This window comes from Oncorhynchus kisutch, linkage group LG10 (genome assembly GCF_002021735.2).
Source record: "Oncorhynchus kisutch isolate 150728-3 linkage group LG10, Okis_V2, whole genome shotgun sequence".
Taxonomy (NCBI): Eukaryota; Metazoa; Chordata; class Actinopteri; order Salmoniformes; family Salmonidae; genus Oncorhynchus; species Oncorhynchus kisutch.
In genome coordinates this window covers 66,481,652-66,503,422 of record NC_034183.2, presented here as the reverse complement: position 1 = coordinate 66,503,422, position 21,771 = coordinate 66,481,652, and the positions used below count along the sequence as shown (strand labels likewise).

At 43.9% G+C, this 21,771-nt stretch overlaps 1 protein-coding gene across 1 annotated transcript in view; it reads left to right on the top strand.

Moving 5' to 3' along the window:
* The window catches only part of LOC109879587 (tumor necrosis factor receptor superfamily member 16), a 44,305-nt gene extending 25,370 nt beyond the window's left edge, over window positions 1–18,935 (top strand). The window contains exons 4-6 of the mRNA XM_031834834.1: window positions 8,561–8,798; window positions 9,980–10,167; window positions 15,172–18,935. Of these exons, the coding sequence (XP_031690694.1) occupies window positions 8,561–8,798; window positions 9,980–10,167; window positions 15,172–15,218 (473 nt within the window). The 3' untranslated portion in view covers window positions 15,219–18,935. The remainder of the gene's footprint in view (window positions 1–8,560; window positions 8,799–9,979; window positions 10,168–15,171) is intronic.
* The last annotated feature ends 2,836 nt before the right edge of the window (window positions 18,936–21,771 follow it).

Genomic DNA, 21,771 nt, shown 5'->3' with positions numbered 1-21,771 from the left:
ACAAAAGAGATGAAAGAAACCGAAACAGTTCTGTCTGGTACAGAATACAAAAACAGAAAACAACTACCCACCAACACAGGTGGGAACAGGCTGCCTAAGTATGGTTCTCAATCAGAGACAACGATTGACAGCTGCCTCTGATTGGGAAACATACCAAGCCAAACACATAGAAATACAACACACAGAACAAAACATAAAATGAAAAACATAGAATGCCCACCCCAACTCACGCCCTGACCAAACCAAAATAGAGACATAAAAAAGGAACTAAGGTCAGGACGTGACAGTGAGAGGCTCAGCCATGTTAGGATTTTGAAAGTCCTACACCTGGCATTACCCTACATGTGGCCACCTTTCACTGTAGCCAGCTAGCTAGCTAATAATACATTGTTTTTGTATTTACTTTCTAGGTTCTCCCACTGCCTCAGTTTTTTGGGTCCTTATAAAAACTAGTTTCTCGATATTTGCGGTGGTAACAAAGTGCAGCATCAGCCATGTCGATGAATGGAGACAGGGAAAAAGTCTGTCACCAGAGTGGTTTAGAACGTTTTGTGATGTTTGACTTTACCAGTATAATCCACTTTCAAATTCAATGAAAATCAATTGCAGACTGTCGGCCACCTTTCATAACTTGAAACTAGCATAGGCCACAACTACTGGAGAGATATCAGTGACACACATAACACACAGCACCCCTTCTACGGGAGTGTGGGGGAGGGTTCTTGAAATGTAACATCCAATCAAAATCTTTTCTCTGGGAGCCAGTGGACTATTCAAACCGTTTTTGCAATTAAAAATTATCCAGACTTCGGCGGTTAACGCTTGATCTGATTGAATCTAGGCCTAACTCAGTCAATGTGTGTGATACTAGATTTCAATCTTGCTGACACAGTGTGTGTGTGTGTGTCTGTGTGTGTGTGTGTGGCAGGCATTTTCACATACTCCCTTCATATCCAGCTGTTTCCAAGTGGCAATCACTCACAATGAGAGAATGATTAGAGAGAGGGGGAGGGGGGGGGGGGGGGTGCATCAGATGTGCTGTGCTGTTCTGTGTGGACTGGAGGGTCGATAAGAGTGCTGGGGTTTCTCCTGCTCACACTCAGGTTTCACTGAGTGACCTTTATGAGCACCGAACACTCTGCAGCAGGACCCACACAGACTTAGATGCTCTCTCAGCTTACATCTCTCTCTCTCGCTCAGCTCACATCTCTCTCCCTCTCTCTCAGCTCACATCTTTCTCTCTCAGCTCACATCTCTCTCTCGCTCAGCTCACATCTCTCTCTCAGCTCACATCTCTCTCTCAGGTTTAAATCTCTCTCTCTCTCAGCTCACATCTCTCTCTCTCGGCTCACATCTCTCTCTCATCCTCTCTCAGCTCACATCTCTCTCTCTCTCAGCTCACATCTCTCTCTCAGCTCACATCTCTCTCTCAGCTCGCATCTCTCTCTCAGCTCGCATCTCTCTCTCTCTCTGTTCACATCTCTCTCATCCTCTCTCAGCTCACATCTCTCTCTATCAGCTCACATCTCTCTCTCAGCTCACATCTCTCTCAGCTCACATCTCTCTCTCTCTCTCTCAGCTCACATCTCTCTATCAGCTCACATCTCTCTCAGCTCACATCTCTCTCAGCTCACATCTCTCTCGGCTCACATCTCTCTCGGCTCACATCTCTCTCAGCTCACATCTCTCTCTCTCTCTCAGCTCACATCTCTCTCTCAGCTCACATCTCTCTCAGCTCACATCTCTCTCAGCTCACATCTCTCTCTCTCTCAGCTCACATCTCTCTCTCAGCTCACATCTCTCTCTCTCTCAGCTCGCATCTCTCTCTCTCCCTCTCTCTCTCAGCTCACATTCTCTCTCTCTCTCTCCCTCAGCTCACATCTTTCTCTCTCTCTCTCAGCTCACAACTCTCTCTCATCCTCTCTCAGCTCACATCTCTCTCAGCTCGCATCTCTCTCTCTCTCTGTTCACATCTCTCTCATCCTCTCTCAGCTCACATCTCTCTCTATTAGCTCACATCTCTCTCTCTCTCAGCTCACATCTCTCTCTCTCTCTCTGTTCACATCTCTCTCTCTCTCTCTGTTCACATCTCTCTCATCCTCCCTCAGCTCACATCTCTCTCTCTATCAGCTCACACCTCTCTCTCTCTCTCTGTTCACATCTCTCTCTCTCTCTCTCTGTTCACATCTCTCTCATCCTCCCTCAGCTCACATCTCTCTCTCTATCAGCTCACACCTCTCTCTCTCTCAGCTCACATCTCTCTCTCAGCTCGCATCTCTCTCTCTCTCTCTCTGTTCACATCTCTCTCATCCTCTCTCAGCTCACATCTCTCTCTCTATCAGCTCACATCTCTCTCTCTCTCAGCTCACATCTCTCTCTCAGCTCACATCTCTCTCTCTCTCTCTCTCTCAGCTCACATCTCTCTCTCTCAGCTCACATCTCTCTCCCTCTCCCTCTCTCTCTCGCTCTCTCAGCTCACATCTCTCGCTCTCTCTCAGCTCTCCCTCTCTCAGCTCACATCTCTCCCTCCCTCTCTATCTCAGCTCACATTCTCTCTCAGCTCACCTCCCTCTCTCTTTCAGCTCACATCTTTCTCTCGCTCTCTCTCTCAGCTCACAACTCTCTCTCATCCTCTCTCAGCTCACATCTCTCTCTCTCCTTCCCTCTCTGTTCATCTCTTCATCTCTCAGCTCAGCGGTCTCTCTCCTCCACCATGCGGTTAGTTGTGTGTGTCGGTGAGTGTGCAGACTGTGTGTGTGACAGGTTTTATTGCACAATTCCTTAAACACTAAAGTTTAGCTTTTCATGACTCAGTTTATCACCTACAGACCCTTCTTAGATAAAGATGGAGAAATTATTTATCTCTCCCTCCTTATCTCTTCCCCACTCTCTCTTTCTCAGCCTCTCTTCTCCTCCTCTCTCTCCTTCCCCCCTTTCTCCCCGAGCAGCCTTGAGTGGTTAGGCCGAGGGAATAGAGGGGGAAAAGGGATGAGGGGAGGAGTGGGTCATTCAGTGCTTCACTGCTGCAGTGTAATTACTCCTGCTAATCAGAGCACTTTACAGCAGTGCTTCTGTTCCTCTTCTCCTCCATCCTCTCACCTCCTCTCTCCCCCTCCCATCCTCTCACCTCCTCTCTCCCCCTCCCATCCTCTCTCCCCCACTCTCCCCCTCGCTCCCATACACTCTCCTAATACTGTCCCTTTCTGACTCTCTACCCCCACTCTCCCTATTAACTCTCACTCTCTATGGAAAGCAGAACGCCAACTTGAATCATTTCATCCGAGGAGAGTGTGTGTGTGTGTGTCTGTGTGCGTGTGTGTGTGTGTGTGTGGTGTTTACAAGAGGCCTAGGCAGATAGAGATAGGCCGTAATGAGACAGTGGGAGAGTGTTCTCTGATAGATAAAGAGGTCATTGTGCGTGTGGTGTGTTTGATAACTGTCCTCCACCCCAACTTGACTGCAAGGAACCAAGGAGGGAATACAGTGCCTTGACTTTTTCCATGTTTTGTTGTGTTACAGCCTGAATTTAAAATGTATTCAATTGAGATGTTTTGTCACTGGCCTACACACAATACCCCATAATGTCAAAGTGGAATCATGTTTCTATATTTTTTTTGTTGTTGGACAAATTAATTCAAAATGAAATGCTGAAATGTAGATGTAGCCAACCCCTTTGTTATAGCAAGCCTAAATAAATTCAGGTGTAAAAATATGCTTAACAAGTCACATATGTTTCATGGACTCACTCTGTTCGCAATACTAGGGTTTAACATGATTTTTGAATGACTACCTCATCTCTGAACCCCACACATACAATTATCTGTAATGTCCCTCAGTTGAGCAGTTTATTTCAAATACAGATTCAACCACAAAGACCAGGGAGGTTTTCGAATGCCGCAAAAAGAAGGGCACCTATTGGAAGATGGGTTAAATATCCCTTTGAGCATGGGGAAGTTATTAACTACAACTAACTCCGTTGCAAGGGATTTCAACAAGAGGCCAATGGTGACATTAAAACAGTTATAGAGTTTAATGGCAGTTATAGGAGGAAACTGAGGATCGATCAACAACATTGTAGTTACTTCACAATACTAACCTAATTGAGTGAAAAGAAGGAAGCCTGTACATAATGCAAATATTCCAAAACATGCATCCTGTTTGCAACAAGGCACTAAAGTAATACTGCAAAAAATGTGGCAAAGAAATTTACTTTTTTCCCTTAATATAAAGTGTTATGTTTGTGGCAAATAAATACATCACCTGTACCACTCTCCATATTTTCAAGTATAGTGGTGGCTGCATCATGTTATGGGTATGCTTGTAATCAATAAGGACTGGGGAGTTTTTCAGGATAAAAAATAAATGGAATGGACTAAGCACAGGCAAAATCCTAGAGGAAACTTCAGTCTGCTTTCCACCAGACATTTGGAGATGAATTTGCCTTTCAGCAGGACAATAAACTAAAACACAAGGCCACATTTACACTAAAGTGCCTTACCAAGAAGACAGTAAATGTTCCTGAGTGGCCTAGTTACAGTTTTGACTTAAATCTACTTGAAGATCTATGCTTATTGCTGCGAAGGATGCTTCTACAAAGTATTGACTCAGGGGTGTGAATACTTATGTAAGTGAGAATTTTCTAATCTTCTAATACATTTGCAAAAAAAAATAAAAAACATGTTCACTTTGTCATATTGTGTGTTGAGGAAAAAATCTAATTTATCCATTTTGAATTCAGGCTATAACAACAAAATGTGGAGTAAGTCAAGGGGTACGAACACTTTCTGAAGGCATGTATAGGGTTAACTTTACAATAAATAAAAATAATACAAATAAAATGCCAAATAAAATACAATTGAATAGCATTTCTCTATCCTCGTCCACTCCCCCTAATAAACAGTTATTCACCAGCCTGGGCTCATAAAAGCTCAGGGAAGTTTTATTTGTTTCAGAGACGTTTAAATCCATTGAAGCTGAAATAAAACAGTTAAACCACGACTGCCTTTGGGTAACACGCTTCGCCGACCGAGACACTGGCACTGGAGCCACAGGTTTATTTCCCGGTTAACTGCCTTACTTTCTAGATCAGCACAGGGCTGATGCATGCACGCAGGTAAGCATGAGATATGAGAGAAAAACAGAGAGAAAGGGAATGGGGAGAAAGAGAGAGAAAGAGGGCAAGGGGTTCAGAGGAATATAGAAAGAAGGAGAGAAAAAGGAGATACAGCTAGAAGGAGGAAAAGAGAATGTTTGTGTTGGTGACAGTGAGTGTTGAGTCACTCTGACACACTGTGATCACCCCAGATTGCCATCCGTAGGGTACCGGATGAAATGGACACGGCTATCAGAACTCACACACACCGTCTCCAAAGGTGTGAATAAATGGTGTGTGTGTGTGGTCATTGTAGAATTATATGGCTAACGTAGTCGCTGCATGCACTGTATGACTCACACAGTGGAAAAAGTGGAAAGAGGGGAATTTGATTGTGGAAATCTCATCTTAGGGATCCTCTTGTTTTATCACCATAATGCTAAACTGACTGTAACTGATTGGTCAATAGAGTTGGAAGGAGAAGCGCACTTCCTGAAAGTTCAAGCATGTTCTGTTACACCTGCACTGGGACTGACAAACTGGAAACGTGACTACCATTCCTACTGGCCACACACTTGTGACTTGACCTTGACCTAACATAATTCCCTGAAATCGATACCATGCCTTTAAATAGGTTGAGTTTTATTTTTGTGTCTTGGTGTGACGTGGCTGTGAGCAGGGAGTGTCCAGTGTGGAACGGTATTCTCTACAGTTTCAGTAAACCTATCCCTCCCTACGGACAAAGGAATGTCCTGTCATCGCCAAAGAAATAGCCAGGAGATATCTGAGTCTTAACAAGCTGCAGAATTTAACAAATGTACCCTAAGATTCCCATCAGTGTCCATGGGGAGCGTAAATAAATATGCATTCAATCAATGTGGAGAAAAAAACTGAAAAATAGCCTTGTCAGTAATAAAAAGAAGTGCTGAATTTCGACAGTTCGTTATTATTGTGATGGTCCACTGCTTAACTTTGTGTCAAAATGTCAAGAGACCACATCACTGACCAGGACTGCCATTTCATACTTCACTGTGTTCTTAAAGTTCCATTGCAGCCATTTTAATCTCAATATCAAATCATTTCTGTGTAACGATTAAGTACTTTACAGTGATTGTTTTGAATTCAAATGTTCAAAAAGAAAGAAAAATAGCTTCTTAGCAAAGAGCAATTTCTCAAGTGGGGTGGGGAAAACTGAAAACTAGCTGTTATTGGCAGAGAGGTTTGGAACTCTTTCTTATTTTAACTAATTTACAGCCTGGTGATGTCAAAATTCCATCCCACCAAAACAGGCAGAAATTTCAGGCAGTATTTTCAAAGCTCTTTCACTAAAATGGCATTATCATTTTCACAGTATTATACCAACCTCACTCATAGTGTGGAAATATCCACTCACCAGCCAGTTTATTAAGTACACCACCACGTTTCACAAAAATGGATCGCTCCTACAGACAGTGAGTCACTTGGGTTAGGGTTAGGCATCGAGGCATTCAGTTGGACTGAATGTTAGAATGGGCATAACGAGTGACCTAAGTGACTTTGAGTCTGGTTTGATCGTCGGTGCCAGGTGCGCCGGATCCAGTATCTCAGAAACAGCTGGCCTCCTGGGCTTTTTACGAAGAGAATGGTGCAACAAACACAAAATCCAGTCAACGCCAGTCCTGTGGGCGACAACAACTTGTGGATAAGCAACGACGAAGGAGAATTACAAGAATCGGGCAAGCTAACAGAAGTGCCACAAACAGACAAATAACAGGGCAGTACAACAGTGGTGTGCAGAACGACATCTGGGGAACTCACAACTCGTCGGTCCTTGTCACGGATGGACTATTGCAGAAAACCACCAAACTGGGTTCCTCTCCTATCAGTTAAAAACAAGGAGAAGCGGCTCCAGTGGGCACACGATCACCAACACTGGACAACTGAGGAGTGGAAAAACGTCACATGGTCCAACGAATCCCGGTTCTTGTTGCTTTATGCTGATGGCAGAGACAGGATTTGGCGTAAGCAGCATGAGTCCATGGACCCATCCTGCCTGGTGTCAACAGACCAACATCCCTGTGGAATGTTTCTGACTTTTTGGTCTGACCCAGTGTTTATAAATCATATTATTTGAGGGCTGAGGAAGCCTGCATGAGGTTCTGTTCTGTTGGGGATTACTCCTTCATAATCACACCACCACAGAGAGAGACAAGCCCCATCTCCACCATCCACCACACTCCCCTCGGGGTGTGGATACTGGCAGACATACTGTAACTACATCTAATGCTTGAAGCATAACAGTTTTATTACACAACACACACAGTAGGAGTGCGTGACACAGCAGATAACAGGGTAACCACTACAAAGAACATGACTGAGTTGTCCTGTGCTGTATGTACGTTGCCAAGGGAAGCAGAAGCAAGAAGGCCTCTAGGCAGCCATGGTGAATGGTGCTGCTGGCACACTGGAAAATAGCAGTTGTTCATTAATGCAATTAACAGAGAAACAGAAAGAGAGAGAGGAAATGGGACAATTTATAAAAATGTCTCCTCTTTAGTGAGTTAAGCCTGATGAAAACCAGACCCCTCCAGTAGCAGAGAGAGAGAGAGAGAGAGAAAGAGAGAGAGTTCCTACTGCTGCCCTCCCAGGCCTGGCCTGCAGCACCAGAGGTTAAGCTGAACACACTGACCCTCTAAAGCCCCTGACTTTGTACTGTGGGTACTCCACATGGTGTGTGTCATGTTATGTACAGAGATCACAGTCATGCTCCCATATAGAGAATAACTTGGACTGCGTCCCCAATGGCACCCTATTCCCTCTATAATAGTGCACTACTTTTGACCAGAGCCCTATGAGTTCTGGTCAAAAGTAATGCACTATGTAGGAAATAGGGTGCCCTTTGGGATGCGACCCTGGTGAGAGAGTCATGATGTGCTGCTGGGCTTGGGTTATTATGTGGGTGAGTGACAGTTTTCTCCCATCTCCTCCTCCTCTAGAAGCATTCCCCCTTTTTCTCCAGATAGCATCTTAGCCGGAGCCCATCTGCCTATAAGAACAAGCATTCACATGTGTGCGTGCACTGTCACTCAAACATCTGCTTAGGGACATCGTCGTGACTAAACCCAGGCTCAGAACTACTTGAAGAAGGATGTATACAGTTATAGTTTATGAAATGTTATTTTTACATTATGGGGAAACGTATCTCTTTGGTTTGTTTTTATTTCCCTGGTCCCCATTGTAAATTCCCTTTTTGATATACCGGTGTGCTAACTACAGTACCATGTGCTGGTTCCAAGGAGACTTGATGAAGGTTGCTTAGCCAATGATAATGTATTCCTAAACTGGCTATTAATTACTGCTGGTTAAGTGTGTGATTTTTTTAAATAAAACATTCTTACCATAAAATAATGACCTCATACGAAAATGACCTCTTCCTCACTTATATAATAGCATTCTCTCCGTTTTCCTCTCTTCCTTCACTATCCTTAGATCCTCTCCTCCCGTCCTACACTTCTCCCACCTTTCCCCTGGACCTGTCTTCCCCCTCTTTCACAGACATCTTCCCACCAGACAGCTCCAGCAGCCCCTCCCCGGGGGGAGAGAGCACCACGGCCCAGACCAGCCCTCACTTCATCAGACCGGGCTTCAACGAGAACCTCATCCCCATCTACTGCTCCATCCTGGCTGCTGTGGTGGTGGGGCTGGTGGCCTACATCGTCTTCAAAAGGTGAGGGGCCATGGAGTGGGAGCATAGACAAAGCAGGGAGATAGGATATGAGCACATGTAGAAGCAGCTATCACACAGATAGAAGCAGCTTCACGCAGATATAAGAATATATCACACAGATAGAAGCAGCTATCACACAGATAGAAGAATATATCACACAGATAGAAGCAGCTATCACACAGATAGAAGAATATATCACACAGATAGAAGCAGCTATCACACAGATAAAAGCAACACAGATAGAAGCAGCTATCACACAGATAGAAGCAGCTATCACACAGAGAGAAGCAGCTATCACACAGATAGAAGCAGCTATCACACAGATAGAAGCAGCTATCACACAGATAGGACCAGAGACAAAGCAGGGAGGATGATACATGTATGCAGACAGTGGGTCTCAGGCTGGAGGAGGGAGAGAGAGTGAAATAGGACAGAGAGGTTGACTTGTCAGGGAAGGGGAGTGACAGGCAGGATGGTGTTTGAGTGATGTAGCCCATGGCTAAAGAAAGGCAGGGAGCCCAATAGAGAGCGACTGTATGGTGAAATATTCAGGCCTGTTGTGGAATGGCAAGATATTGACCCAGTTACACCACATGATTACACACACACACACACCATAATGCATTTCAAAGGTCACACACACAAAGGTCACACATATACACACAAGCATTTGCACACAACACATACACACCGATTCAAACACACCATGTACCAAGTTAACAAGCTCATCATCAAATCCAATATTGATTGTAAAGTGCAGTCCAGTTGAAATCCGAGTGGCTACTTCGTCAACGCAAAAAGTTACGGGGCTACTTTAATATCTGTCTCCTTCCACTGTATAAACAGGTCCAACACGGTCTGTTAAAAGGCCTTGTTGACTGATTGATTAGATTGGATCATTACGACTAGGAGGCTGTTCCAGCCAGAGACAACATTACAGTAAAAATGACTGAGGATAAAACCACTATGAAGCCAGGAGGCTTGTTTCCCTGCTGGTCCTTTATGTTTACTGGAAGACTTTCAGAGATGTTTGATGACTGATCACTCCTCTTCCCTTCCACGTTTCCTGATGACCATCCCAATCACAAAACGTCCATTACTTGTATCACATCAATTAAACCACTTCTGGGAACACAGTGTTGTGGGCTTGACTCACTTCTTCTCCGTTCACACCTTCCCAGGTGGAACAGCTGCAAGCAGAACAAACAGCCGGCTAACAACCACCAAGCCACAGCAGCCAATCAAACGGTGACGCCGGAGGGGGAGAAGCTGCACAGCGACAGCGGCATCTCAGTGGACAGCCAGAGTCTGCAGGAGCAGCAGCATGCAGCCCAGGTCCAGACACAGACACACAGACAGGAACAGATAGGTGAGCTCTACAACACACACTGTACACTTAGCTAGATGCTGTAATGGAAGTCTGTATGAGTGTGTGTTCACCTGTTGGGTCTGTATGGAGACTCTATGCTAGCTGGACTAGGCATATACAAGTGAGAGATGAAAGTGGCAACAAAGGGAATTTAGGATACATATTTTATTATTGTACATAGCGAGTCTCAGATATTATCCCGTTGTGTGTACATACTTAGACACGACTTTGGAAATGTCACCAAATAAGTCTTAACATGGGAGGTTATGAAGGTGGGAAGGATGAGTAGTCTACACAATTTACATCTGATATCTGTGTTTTACCAATGTACAGTATACCCCTTTACCTATGCTACATGTGACCCAGCCTTCGATATTTGGGTGAGAGAGAGACAGAGACAGAGAGAGAGAGAGTGGACAGGGTGGTCCAGTATTCGGTGGGAGACAGCACCACTGCCTTGTGGGAAATACATGATGAATGGTCGTGAAGGAGGAGAGCAACTTTTTAAACGGAACAAGAAAGTGAAAACAAAAGCAAGAGCTTCAGGAATGTGAAGTGGTCTCTCTATAGAGCCTGGAGCAACCTATCTTCCTTTCATTTAAAAATCCATGGCAGAGACACAGTCAGACCTCTTATACCGAGGAGAACCATGCTCTACTTACTCCTCTCTCCATCTCTTTAGCTCTTTCAACTTATCTCTCTCTTTCTGTGTCTCTCTACATATTTACTCTTTCTCCCTCCCCTTTTCTTTATCTCTATCTCTCTGGAGTCTCAGTGGTGTGGCACAGTTTCTATCCACTCAGAGGAGTGATAGAGAGAGCTTTGTCATCAAAAGGAAGAGAGGAGACCAACTACAGAGTGACAAGTTTGTTTTTCCAACCTCTTAAGTGCTGAGCCAGAGCCTAAGGGGCCCCACACATCCAGTGACTCAGCATCTCTCTCTATGCAATCATGAATGCATAACTGAAGAAGTTATGAAGTAGTAATGAGGTAGTTCAGAAGACAATTATAAAGTTATGTTCATGAATCGTGAGTTAACTTATGCACCATCACCTGATCTGACACTGGACCTCTGCTGTTTTGGATCTTACCCACAACCTAAATGCATACCCATGCCCATGTGATGTTTGGGAAGCCTGGGAAATGCTGCTATTGTTTTATTTTGTGTTGTGGGAATTCTATTCATTTCCCCCCACTCAGAAATGCAAAGCCTCAGTATAATGGAGAAAAGGGGGCATCTTTTCCTGGGGATTAGCATGTGATTGGGTCATTGAGTAGATCCCCGCCCCTTTAACCCTTGTCTCTTTGTGTGATTGGCTCATTAGCAGGTGTTGTGTGATGGAGGCCAGGCCCGATCCCCCTGCCTGTTTAAATGTGATCCAGTAACAGTGTTTAATGTCTGCTGATTAGCGTCAGCTCTGTCTTCTGGTGCAGAATCCATTAAAATACAGTACTGCACACAGCATGCTGTGGGCTGGGCGGCTATTCCACTAGTAAATGGGGACTTGTTAAAATATAAAACACCCAAGGGGGTGAGAATATGTACAATAAATCCATAAAATCATATGGATTTCCGTTTTCAAATTAACCATATTTTACACATACAGTATGACTGAAAGCCCACAGCAGTCTTTGTAGACGGTGTCATACCCAGTCAAAACAAGTCAATTAAGATTTCAAGTGAAATATGAAAATCTATAAAAGATAAACTGTGCTTTGATTGACAAGCTCAAAAGGACTCCCCGCGTCCCTGCCTTGGGGTAAGAACTCCCAAAAGACTTACAGACATCTATAATAAGTCTTCTCTACTCTCCAGTGCATTCTGGTGATCTTTTAAATAGCAATCTGTCTTTTACCTCTGAGGCCCCTTCCCCTTTACACTGGAGTATTCCTTAAGGGGCAGAGGGATGTTTAAAATTTAAATGAGACTCAAACCTCTCACTCATCTCTCATCATCGTGCCTCTGTCCTTAATCTGATCCCATTCTCTACCTGAACGATAGTCACGGAAACTGTCAATCAAAGTCTGCTCGTCCCAAGTTAGAGGGGTAGTGGGCTAAAGCTAGTGTAGTACAGCGCTAGTGTAGTAGGAGAGTAGCTAGTGTAGTAGGAAAGTAGCTATTAGGGGTAGGAGAGTAGCTAGTGCAGTATGAGAGTAGCTAGTAAGGTAGAATTGTAGCTATAGGGGTAGGAGAGTAGCTAGTGGGGTAGAGGAGTATCTGGTAGGATAGGAGAGTAGCTAGTGGGGTAGGAGAGTAGCTAGTAGGGTAGAAGAGTAGCTAGTAGGGTAGAAGAGTAGCTAGTGGGGTGGAGAGTAGCTAGTAGGGTAGAAGAGTAACTAGATGGTTGGGAGAGTAGCTAGTGCATTGGTAGAGTAGCTAGTAGGGTAGGAGAGTAGCTAGTGTAGTAGGAGAGTAACTAGTGGGGTAGGAGAGTAGCTAGTAGGATAGAAGAGTAGCTAGATGCGTAGGATAGTAGTTGGTGGGGTAGGAGAGTAGCTAGTGTAGTAGAAGAGTAGCTAGTGTAGTAGGAGAGTAGCTAGTGGGGTATGAGAGTAGCTAGTAGGGTAGAAGAGTAGCTAGATGGGTAGGATAGTAGTTAGTGGGGTAGGAGAGTAGCTAGTGGGGAAGAAGAGTAGCTAGTGTAGTAGAAGAGTAGCTAGTAGAGTAGGAGAGTAGCTAGTGGGGTAGGAGAGTAGTTAATGCAGTAGAAAGCTGGTGTAGTAGAGAGTAAAGCCCTTTCTGTTGAGGAGGCAGCCCTGGGATGTGGATGAGATAGACAGCAAGAGCTTTAGAGCAGGACAAATACTGACAAATTGCGTTGTCCAAAGCACTTTGAGACTAAATGAAGAGCTATATAAATGCTAATCCATTATTAGTATTAATCATGAATAAATGTAACATATTGTAGTGAGGACCTCTGTATTGAGTAAAATAGAATAACTTGAGTCTGTATTGACTCAGTTCCGAAAGAAAGAGGGTGTCACGCCCTGGTCTTAGTATTTTGTGTTTTCTTTCTTTATTTGGTCAGGCCAGGGTGTGACATGGGTTTATTTTGTGGTGTGTTTGTGTATTGGGTTTTTTCTTAGGTTTTGGGATTGTGGCTTAGTGGGGTGTTCTAGCAAAGTCTATGGTTGCCTGAGGCGGTTCTCAATCAGAGGCAGGTGATTCTCGTTGTCTCTGATTGGGAACCATATTTAGGCAGCCATATTCTTTGAGTGTTTGGTGGATGATTGTTCATGTCTCTGTGTTTGTTTGCACAAGAGAGGCTGTTTTGGTTTTTACGTTTATTGTTTTGGTTTTTACGTTTATTGTTTTGGTTTTTACGTTTATTGTTTTGGTTTTTACGTTTATTGTTTTGGTTTTTACGTTTATTGTTTTGGTTTTTACGTTTATTGTTTTGGTTTTTACGTTTATTGTTTTTGTATAGTTCGTGTGTTCATCTTCATTAAATATGTATCAAGAATACCACGCTGCATTTTGGTCCGATCCTTGCTACACCTCTTCGTCAGAGGAGGAGATAGTAGAAAACCGTAACAGAGGGATGTCAGTGGTGGGAGGGGTATAATGTGACAATCAGACAGAGAAGCTAGGGCCAGGTCATATTTACATTTTACAGGTACACTTTGGTAATTTAGCAGATGCTCTTATCCAGACAGACTTACAGTCCGTGCATTCAATTAAGGTAGGTAAGACAACCACAAATCACAGTCCCTGTTTATGCAAAATCCCATCACAGAGAGGGTAATCGAATGTGAGGAGGAAAGTGAGACGCCTCAAGGTGCCAGAGGCAATGACGTACATGTAATTGCCGGCTAATTGACAGGTAGTGTATGAGGGGTCTGGTTAGGGCTGGTCAAATGACCCTGGGGCAACAGAAGGTAATCAGCATGTCTCCTGTATTCCATTCTTGCCATTAAGAGGAGAGCAGTTGATTGCCTATTCACTACCGATCTCAATCTCAGTCTTAATCAGCTATCTTTAAAGCTTCGGAGTGGGCTGAAATCAAATCAGCATCGGCTGAACATGCTAATGGAAGATCGACTGTTAGATCGACTATTCTGAACATGCCCAGTATAATTTAAACTGATAAAGACTGGTCAATAGCTTAGAAATTGAATGGGTGAAACAGTGGTTCCCATTTAAAGCAACCATTACATTTTCTGTGTCAACAATATTTATCAAGGAAGCCGCCAACTGACTCAGTAGGTTAACATTTACAGTCTAGGGAGGGCTGCATGAACCATTCAAAGTGGAGTTCCTGAAGAGGATCACAAGTATTTTGCTGCTATCATGAAAAGACAGAATGATTCAGCAAGACTGCTCAGTGTCTGTCTGCAGTGTCTGTCATGCCTGCAGGATGGCTGTCTGAACAGGAAGGAGAACAAGTCACAGACTGCATGACGTACTCTGGAGAGAATCAACATGAGTAACGAGAGCTAAAGGAGAGCCAGAGGAAAAAGAGAGGATTTCAGAAAAAAATGGAATGTGTGTAGAATGAGAGAAGATCGTCTGTAGCAGAAGCTCCGCCTCTGTGTGCACCACATACACTTAAACAGACCTGATGATGTCATAGCGTGGTTGATACAAAAAGCCCTTCTTGTGAACCTTTAGAATTAGAGCTCTCTTCTGGCTGGCACAGGGGTGCATTGATCAAGACAAGAAAACAACCAGTGAGCTCGGAGCTCCTCTAAAAAACGCCTCTGTATTCCGGAAGCGTTTCCATGGCACCCCTCAATTGACAACAGGTTGAGGGCTTATGGGAAAAGGGGACATTTGTCCCACTTCCTCACTCCCTGTAGTAATGAGTTCAGTGAAACAGTTGGAGGGGTTGATGAGTTTGTGACCTCACAAGGCCCCCTACAGGGCAAAGTGTGTCAGAGTGGACACAGCATCATAGACCGCTGACCACTGATACTGTGTTACTTCATACGACCAGAGAACATCTGCATGTTTCACCACTGATCATATATGTTTTAACATGTTTCTCTCTCTCTCTCTCTCAGTGGTGAGGGTGGACGGGGGACCTGACTCACCTCCCCCCCAGGTCTGAGGAAGAGGAGAAGCCGCTGACAGGAAGGAGGAAAAGGAGGAGAGGGGGAAGTGGGGTTGCCATGGAAACCTTGATGTGGGAACGGACATACAGTATAAGAGTACAGACTGAGTGGGCTTCTTGGATACAACAAGAAAGTTGGCGACATTATCGCCCCTTTTCACCAATGGTGGCCACTGGTTTCTGACTGGACTCTTGTCCCAGTATGGACCCTTATTAGACAGACTGGAGCATCAGAGGCTGACCCAGTATCTCTACACAGAACCCAACTCTGCCAGTGTGTCTTTGAACACTAAACCTCTCCGCCAGTACCAATCCTAACACCAACCCTAACACCAACGCCAAACACCAACCCAAACCCTAACACCAACACCAACCCTAACACCAACTCTAACACCAACTGTCTGCCTCAAGTCACTAAAGTTGCAATATCACTACCCCCCATAATCCAAGAAGCATCACTGTGTTAGATATCCTGGTCTCCATCTTTTCTGTCAGCTGGTGAGGACCAATCATTATGAAAAGTGTGTTAGTATGTTAACCCATGAAGGAGTTTCATCCTGTGTCCCCATAAGTTCACTGCCAACTTCCTTTGACCATTTGCTAAAAGTATTATTCATCCACCCCCCGGTTACCCCTACTCACTCAAATGATCAAATGTTTGTGCCTCAGAGGTAGATAAACTCTCTGTCCCCTCTCTCCCCTTGTCTGTACTCTCTCTCTCTCAGCATGTAACTATTTGTCCCTCTTTCCATCCCTCCATCTGTACCTATCCTATCCTAGTGTTTTCTCAGGGCAAGTCCTGCAGTAGTCTCTCAGTGACTCCGTCACACCTCCAGACTGTCTTCTCAGACCTCAGCAGTAGCAGCTTGTTGTAATCCTCCATGTGAACCTGTCTGATAGTATCCCACTGTTATCTATTCAACACAACTCAGTGGGGGAACGGTTATGCTGCGTTTAGATGGTACGAGGTAGACGGCGTCCCGATGTCAATGAGAGCACGACGGTAAATGCTGTTGAGGTCACAGTAGACGGGACATGCCACCAGAGTTAAAATATTTAAACTTTTGTTGTCTTTCGTAGCGTTGTTTTCACCACAGCAACCATACCGTCGTGCTGGCTTGCTTTCTTCTTGTATGATGGTTTCTGCGTCTCTCGTCTAAATGCAGCATTAGTCCCCATTCCAAAATCTCCGATCCTTTTTCTTCCCACAGACACAGACATTCCTAAGGTGTACAGGGACGGACACATATGTGTTGTTGTTATACTGTTGCCTCTGATTACTGCTCTCCTATTCTCATTGGCTGTGGATCATTCCATCATTCCGTCACCGCAGCATGATACACCATCCCTCCTCTGTTTTCTGACACACTTGAGTCCTTTTCTCCATCCAACATGGACTCCAGGATTCTGTTGGAATGATTCATGCTTTGAATGTAACAGATTCTAGATGTTTCTCTCATGTCTGTTTGTGGCACATCCGCCTCTCTTAGTGGTTTGAGTTACAAGGCCTCCTCAGCAGTGCAGCTCCATTACCCCAGGAGCTGTGATATGCAATGTGAGGAGCATTTTTGGACTATTTAACATTCCTGACTCATTGACCTGACGCATAATGTGATGTCCAACTGCCAAAAATGGAACTGTGACATCATCAGAAAGAGGCTCTGCAGTATCAGTATTCGAGGCTGTTCCATGGTAGCCTGACGAGAGTTGTCTAGAAATAGTATACAGTTTATATACAAACACTGTATAGTAGGCTATACTCAAGACTCCCCTTAATTATCCATTATATTGTACTTGCTAATGAGTGGAGACATGGGACACTCGTCAGAGACTTCCGTCTCAGTGAAATAAACACAAGCACTTGCACACACACACTCACGTGCAGATATGTGTGTGTGCTAAAGAGTGTGCGGTGGCGCTAATGTGTCTGCTGCGGTATGGTATGGTAGGGGTATGGGTGTAAACACAGGGGCCATTAGGGAGACATTCCTGACAGGCAGGTATAATTACCTCAGGGTTTCAGGTTCATTTAGCTTCACTCAGTCAGCTGGCTCTCATCTGAATCCCTCTGTTATGTACTGCACAGAGACATACAGAACGCTTTTAAAGTGGCAACAATGTGACATTACCATTACTCACCTCTCATGTGTCTGAGAGAGCAGTGACATTTTACTGTATCACAATAGTGATCTGAAGCATACTGAAGCATACGCAGCATACTGAACACGCAGTAGGTATTAGATGTTAGCAATGTAGCTACGCTTACTGTAACTGTACTGCTTTGAAGTCCAGGTTTGATTCCCAGGGACATGCGATTACTCAGGGTCCCTTTGGTGTGGTTTGGTGCTTGAATTTAGATGTAGGTAGATAGCAAAGTAGAGATATTAGCAGAGATACTTTTGTGTCTGTGTGAGAGAGAGAGCGAGAGAGAGAGAGAGAGAGAGAGAGAGAGAGAGAGAGAGAGAGAGAGAGAGAGAGAGAGAGAGAGAGAGAGAGAGAGAGAGAGAGAGAGAGAGAGAGAGAGAGAGAGAGAGAGAGAATCTGGCATAGCAAAGATACAGCAGGGAAGACGCTCTCATAGTAGTGAGTTTTGAGGCTTTTGAATAGAAAACAGACCAACACAGCCACACTATATTCCCCCTGGGGGCCTCCTTGTGACATATCCAGTGGCTTCACACACACAGTGTTTCACACAATATTATTGACAGCAGTGTGATTCATATTGCTCCACAATGGAAGTGCAGTAGGACCCAGTGGACCAACAGATTGGCATAATACCACTGACTGACAGGAGGGACTGTCATCAACGACTGGTGAACAACTGAACCTTTCACTGTGGCTGGCGGCCCCACGGGCCCAATCTAACACTGTGCTGTCTCACAGGTGAATAGAGGTGTCAATATAGAATCTACAGTATGACTCAATCGGTACTGTTCCTCCACAGCAGGGGACACTGGTAGAGTGGATGAAGATAATATAAGAATGTAAAGCTGAATAACGTTACAGACATAAATATGCAAAACATTCAATGTTCTTCTATTGTTTTTGTTATGAATATTATTCTCTTTTTTGAAATCAGTATTTTTTTGTAAACGGTCTCTTGTTTTAGCTGTAATAGATGTAATAGGCTGTGCTATACAAGTGCCTGTGTACAGAGTCAGGTGTCTTTGAGTTATGTTCCGAACACTTTCTGTTCTTCTTCTTCTGTTGTTGTTCTCACTTGTTGTATGATCTGTGTTTTGTTTCATCATTTGAGTGTTAATGAAGGTTTCAGGAAGTATAGGCCATAGGTTCAAACATACTACTAATGTTGTTGAAATCCATATCGCATCATCTACGTACATGCCATCTGCTGTGGTCCTATTTTACCGACCACAATATACTCTACCTACAGTGCAAAAGTGGCAATATGTGATGAGCATGACCAGTATGTTTTTACATGTTCAGTTTGTCCAGAGGTTGTGGACAGACATGCCATGTATGAGGAGGATTCACTGTGATTCTCTATGGTAATGTCCAAGATATAATAAATCCCCACAGAAATGTCAGACCCCTCCCCCCCAAAAGCTGAATGTTACATGTACTTACCTACTAGTGTAAAATGCATTGTGTAAATGTGAATTTCTTAGAGTTGTTACAATATATAAATACACTATAAAATTGAAAAAGCAAACAAATTAATTATCTGATAGAATAAAAACAAATGTAATTGCACCTTTGTCAAGTCATTTGTCCTCAATACTGAATGTTGATAATGTAGCAAGTCAGCTGATGGATTCTCATTCCCTACTGTGAATTCATTGTTGCTTGGGAAAGAAATATAGTGGACACAATACACTGAAATATGCTTCTTCGCTTAAAACATCTCAAATTGCCAATGTTTAACACTGGTAGTCGGCTATCTCTCCCGGGAAATCCTTGATTACAACAATATTGGACAGCACCCAGTACAAACTCTCCCGACCCTCATCTATAACTGATCTTTTATCAACAGTTACAGGAATAATCTCTGTGGGTTTGTGTCTCATTGACAGTTTTGGCTTTCTGTATGAAAATACCCAAAAGGTTCCCCTTTAGAATTACCCCCAAAGTATTTCTGAAAAAGGCCTCAAGCTAATGAAAATAAAATGTTAAAACCACAAAGTATGGAGCATGTGACCTTAGCCAAACCACAGTTAAAAACAGGACCATATGTGAGGGTTCATTGGACTGTTGGAGCCTAGTTCTCTATTATATTATCATCAGGTAAGTGTTCAATAACATGGAGATGTCTGATATGGTTCACACACACACACACACACACACACACACACACACACACACACCAGATATGACATAGTGTGATGAATTGCTGAATCATCAGAATGTGTGGTTGAATCCCAAACCAGCAAACCAGATGGGAGCTAGACACACTACATAGTTTAATTTGATTAGCCAGGACTGTTCAAATAGAGGCGCTAATCAAATGCTGAAATGTATTTTTTTCCTACCTGAACATTAATCCAGAGCATGAGTCAGCTGAAATTGCAAAGAAAGGAACATCGTTAAAGAGAAAAAAAGAACAACCATGAATAAAAAGGATGTATGTGGAGATCAGGGGAAAAGCGTTCAGAAATGGGATTGAGGCGATTACATTCAATGTGGATGATGTCATTAATTCTGCTTACTGTGTAAAGTATATGCAAACACTGACCTTCATAAGTCTAACCTCATTCAAATGTTTTGTGTAACAGATGTCTCTGTCACGTATGCTCGCTCTAGGTCATCAGGCTGCTGATTATCCCGCACACCTGTCACCATCGTCTCGCGCACCTGCGCCTCATGACACTCACCTGGACTCCATCACCTCCTTAATTAACTTCCCTATATCTGTCACTCCTCTTGGTTCTTTCCTCAGGTGTTATTGACTCTGGTTTCATGTCGGTGACTTGTTTGTGTTACGTGTTTATTGTTTCATGTGTTTATTAAAACACTCACTCGTTACAGTCTCTTTCCATACACCACTGTTTGGAGGCTGGACATGCATGTACAGTGCATTCAGAAAGTCTTCAGACCCCTTCCCCTTTCCCACATTTTTATACATTACAGACTTGTTCTAAAATGGGTTAAATGCCAAACTGAGCAATCGGAGGAAAAGGGCCTTGGTCAGGGAGGTGAAGAACCTGATGGCTACTCTGACAGAGCTACAAAGTTCCTCTGTGGAGATGGGAAAACCTTCCAGCAAGACAACCATCTCTGCAGCACTCCACCAATCAGGACTTTATGGTAGAGTGACCAGACGGAAGCCACTCCTCAGTAAAAGGCACATGACAGCCCGCTTGGAGTTTGCCAAAAGACACCTAAAGACTCTCAGACCATGAGAAACAAGATTCTCTGATGTGATAAAACCTGAATGTCTGAGTGCCAAGCATTATGTCTGGAGGAAACCTGGCACCATCCCTATGGTGAAGCATGGTGGTGGCAGCATCATGCTGTGGGGATGTTTTTCAGCGGCAGGGACTGAGAGACTAGTCAGGATCGAGGGAAAGATGAATGGAGCAAAGTACAGAAAAAAAACCTGCTCCAGAGCACTCAGGACCTCAGGCTGGGGTGAAGGTTCACCAACGACTCTAAGCACACAGCCAAGACACCACAGGAGTGGCTTCCGGACAAGTCTCTTAATGTCCTTGAGTGGCCCAGCCAGAGCCTGGACTTGAACTCGAACGAACATCTTTTTTTAGAGACCTGAAAATAGCTGTGCAGCGATCCTCCCCATCTAACCTGATAGAGTTTGAGAGGATCTGCAGAGAAGAATGGAAGAAACTCCCCAAATACAGGTGTTCCACACCTGTAGCGTCATACCCAATAAGACTCGAGGCTGTAATTGCTGCCAAAGGTGCTTCAACAAAAGTACTGAGTGTTTCAATACTTATGTAAATTTGATATTTCAGTTATTTATTTATTTCTAAATGTACAAACATTTCTAAAAACGTGTTTTTTCTTTGTTATTATGGGGTATTGTGTGTGGATTGATGAGGTAAAAAACGGAACAATTTAATGTTACAGAATAAGGCTGTCAAGGGGTCTGTTACGGTTTTCTAGGTGTGAAGGATAGTCGGACCAAAATGCAGCGTGTAGATTGCGATCCATGTTTAATGAACAACGTGAAACACGAATAAACACAAAACACTACAAAACAAAGAACGTAACGAAAACCGAAACAGCCTATACTTGTGTAAATAAACAAAGAGATAGGAACAACGACACTAAGGACAATCACCCACCACAAACTCAAAGAATATGGCTGCCTAAATATGGTTCCCAATCAGAGACAACGATAAACACCTGCCTCTGATTGAGAATCACTCCAGACAGCCATAGACCTTGCTAGATAACCCCTCTAGCTACAATCCCAATACATACACACCAAAACCCCAAGACAAAACACACCACAATACAAAAACCCCATGCCACACCCTGGCCTGACCCAATACATGAAGAAAAACACAAAATACTTAGACCAGGGCGTGACAGGGTCTGAATACTTTCCGAATGCACTGTATGTTGAGAG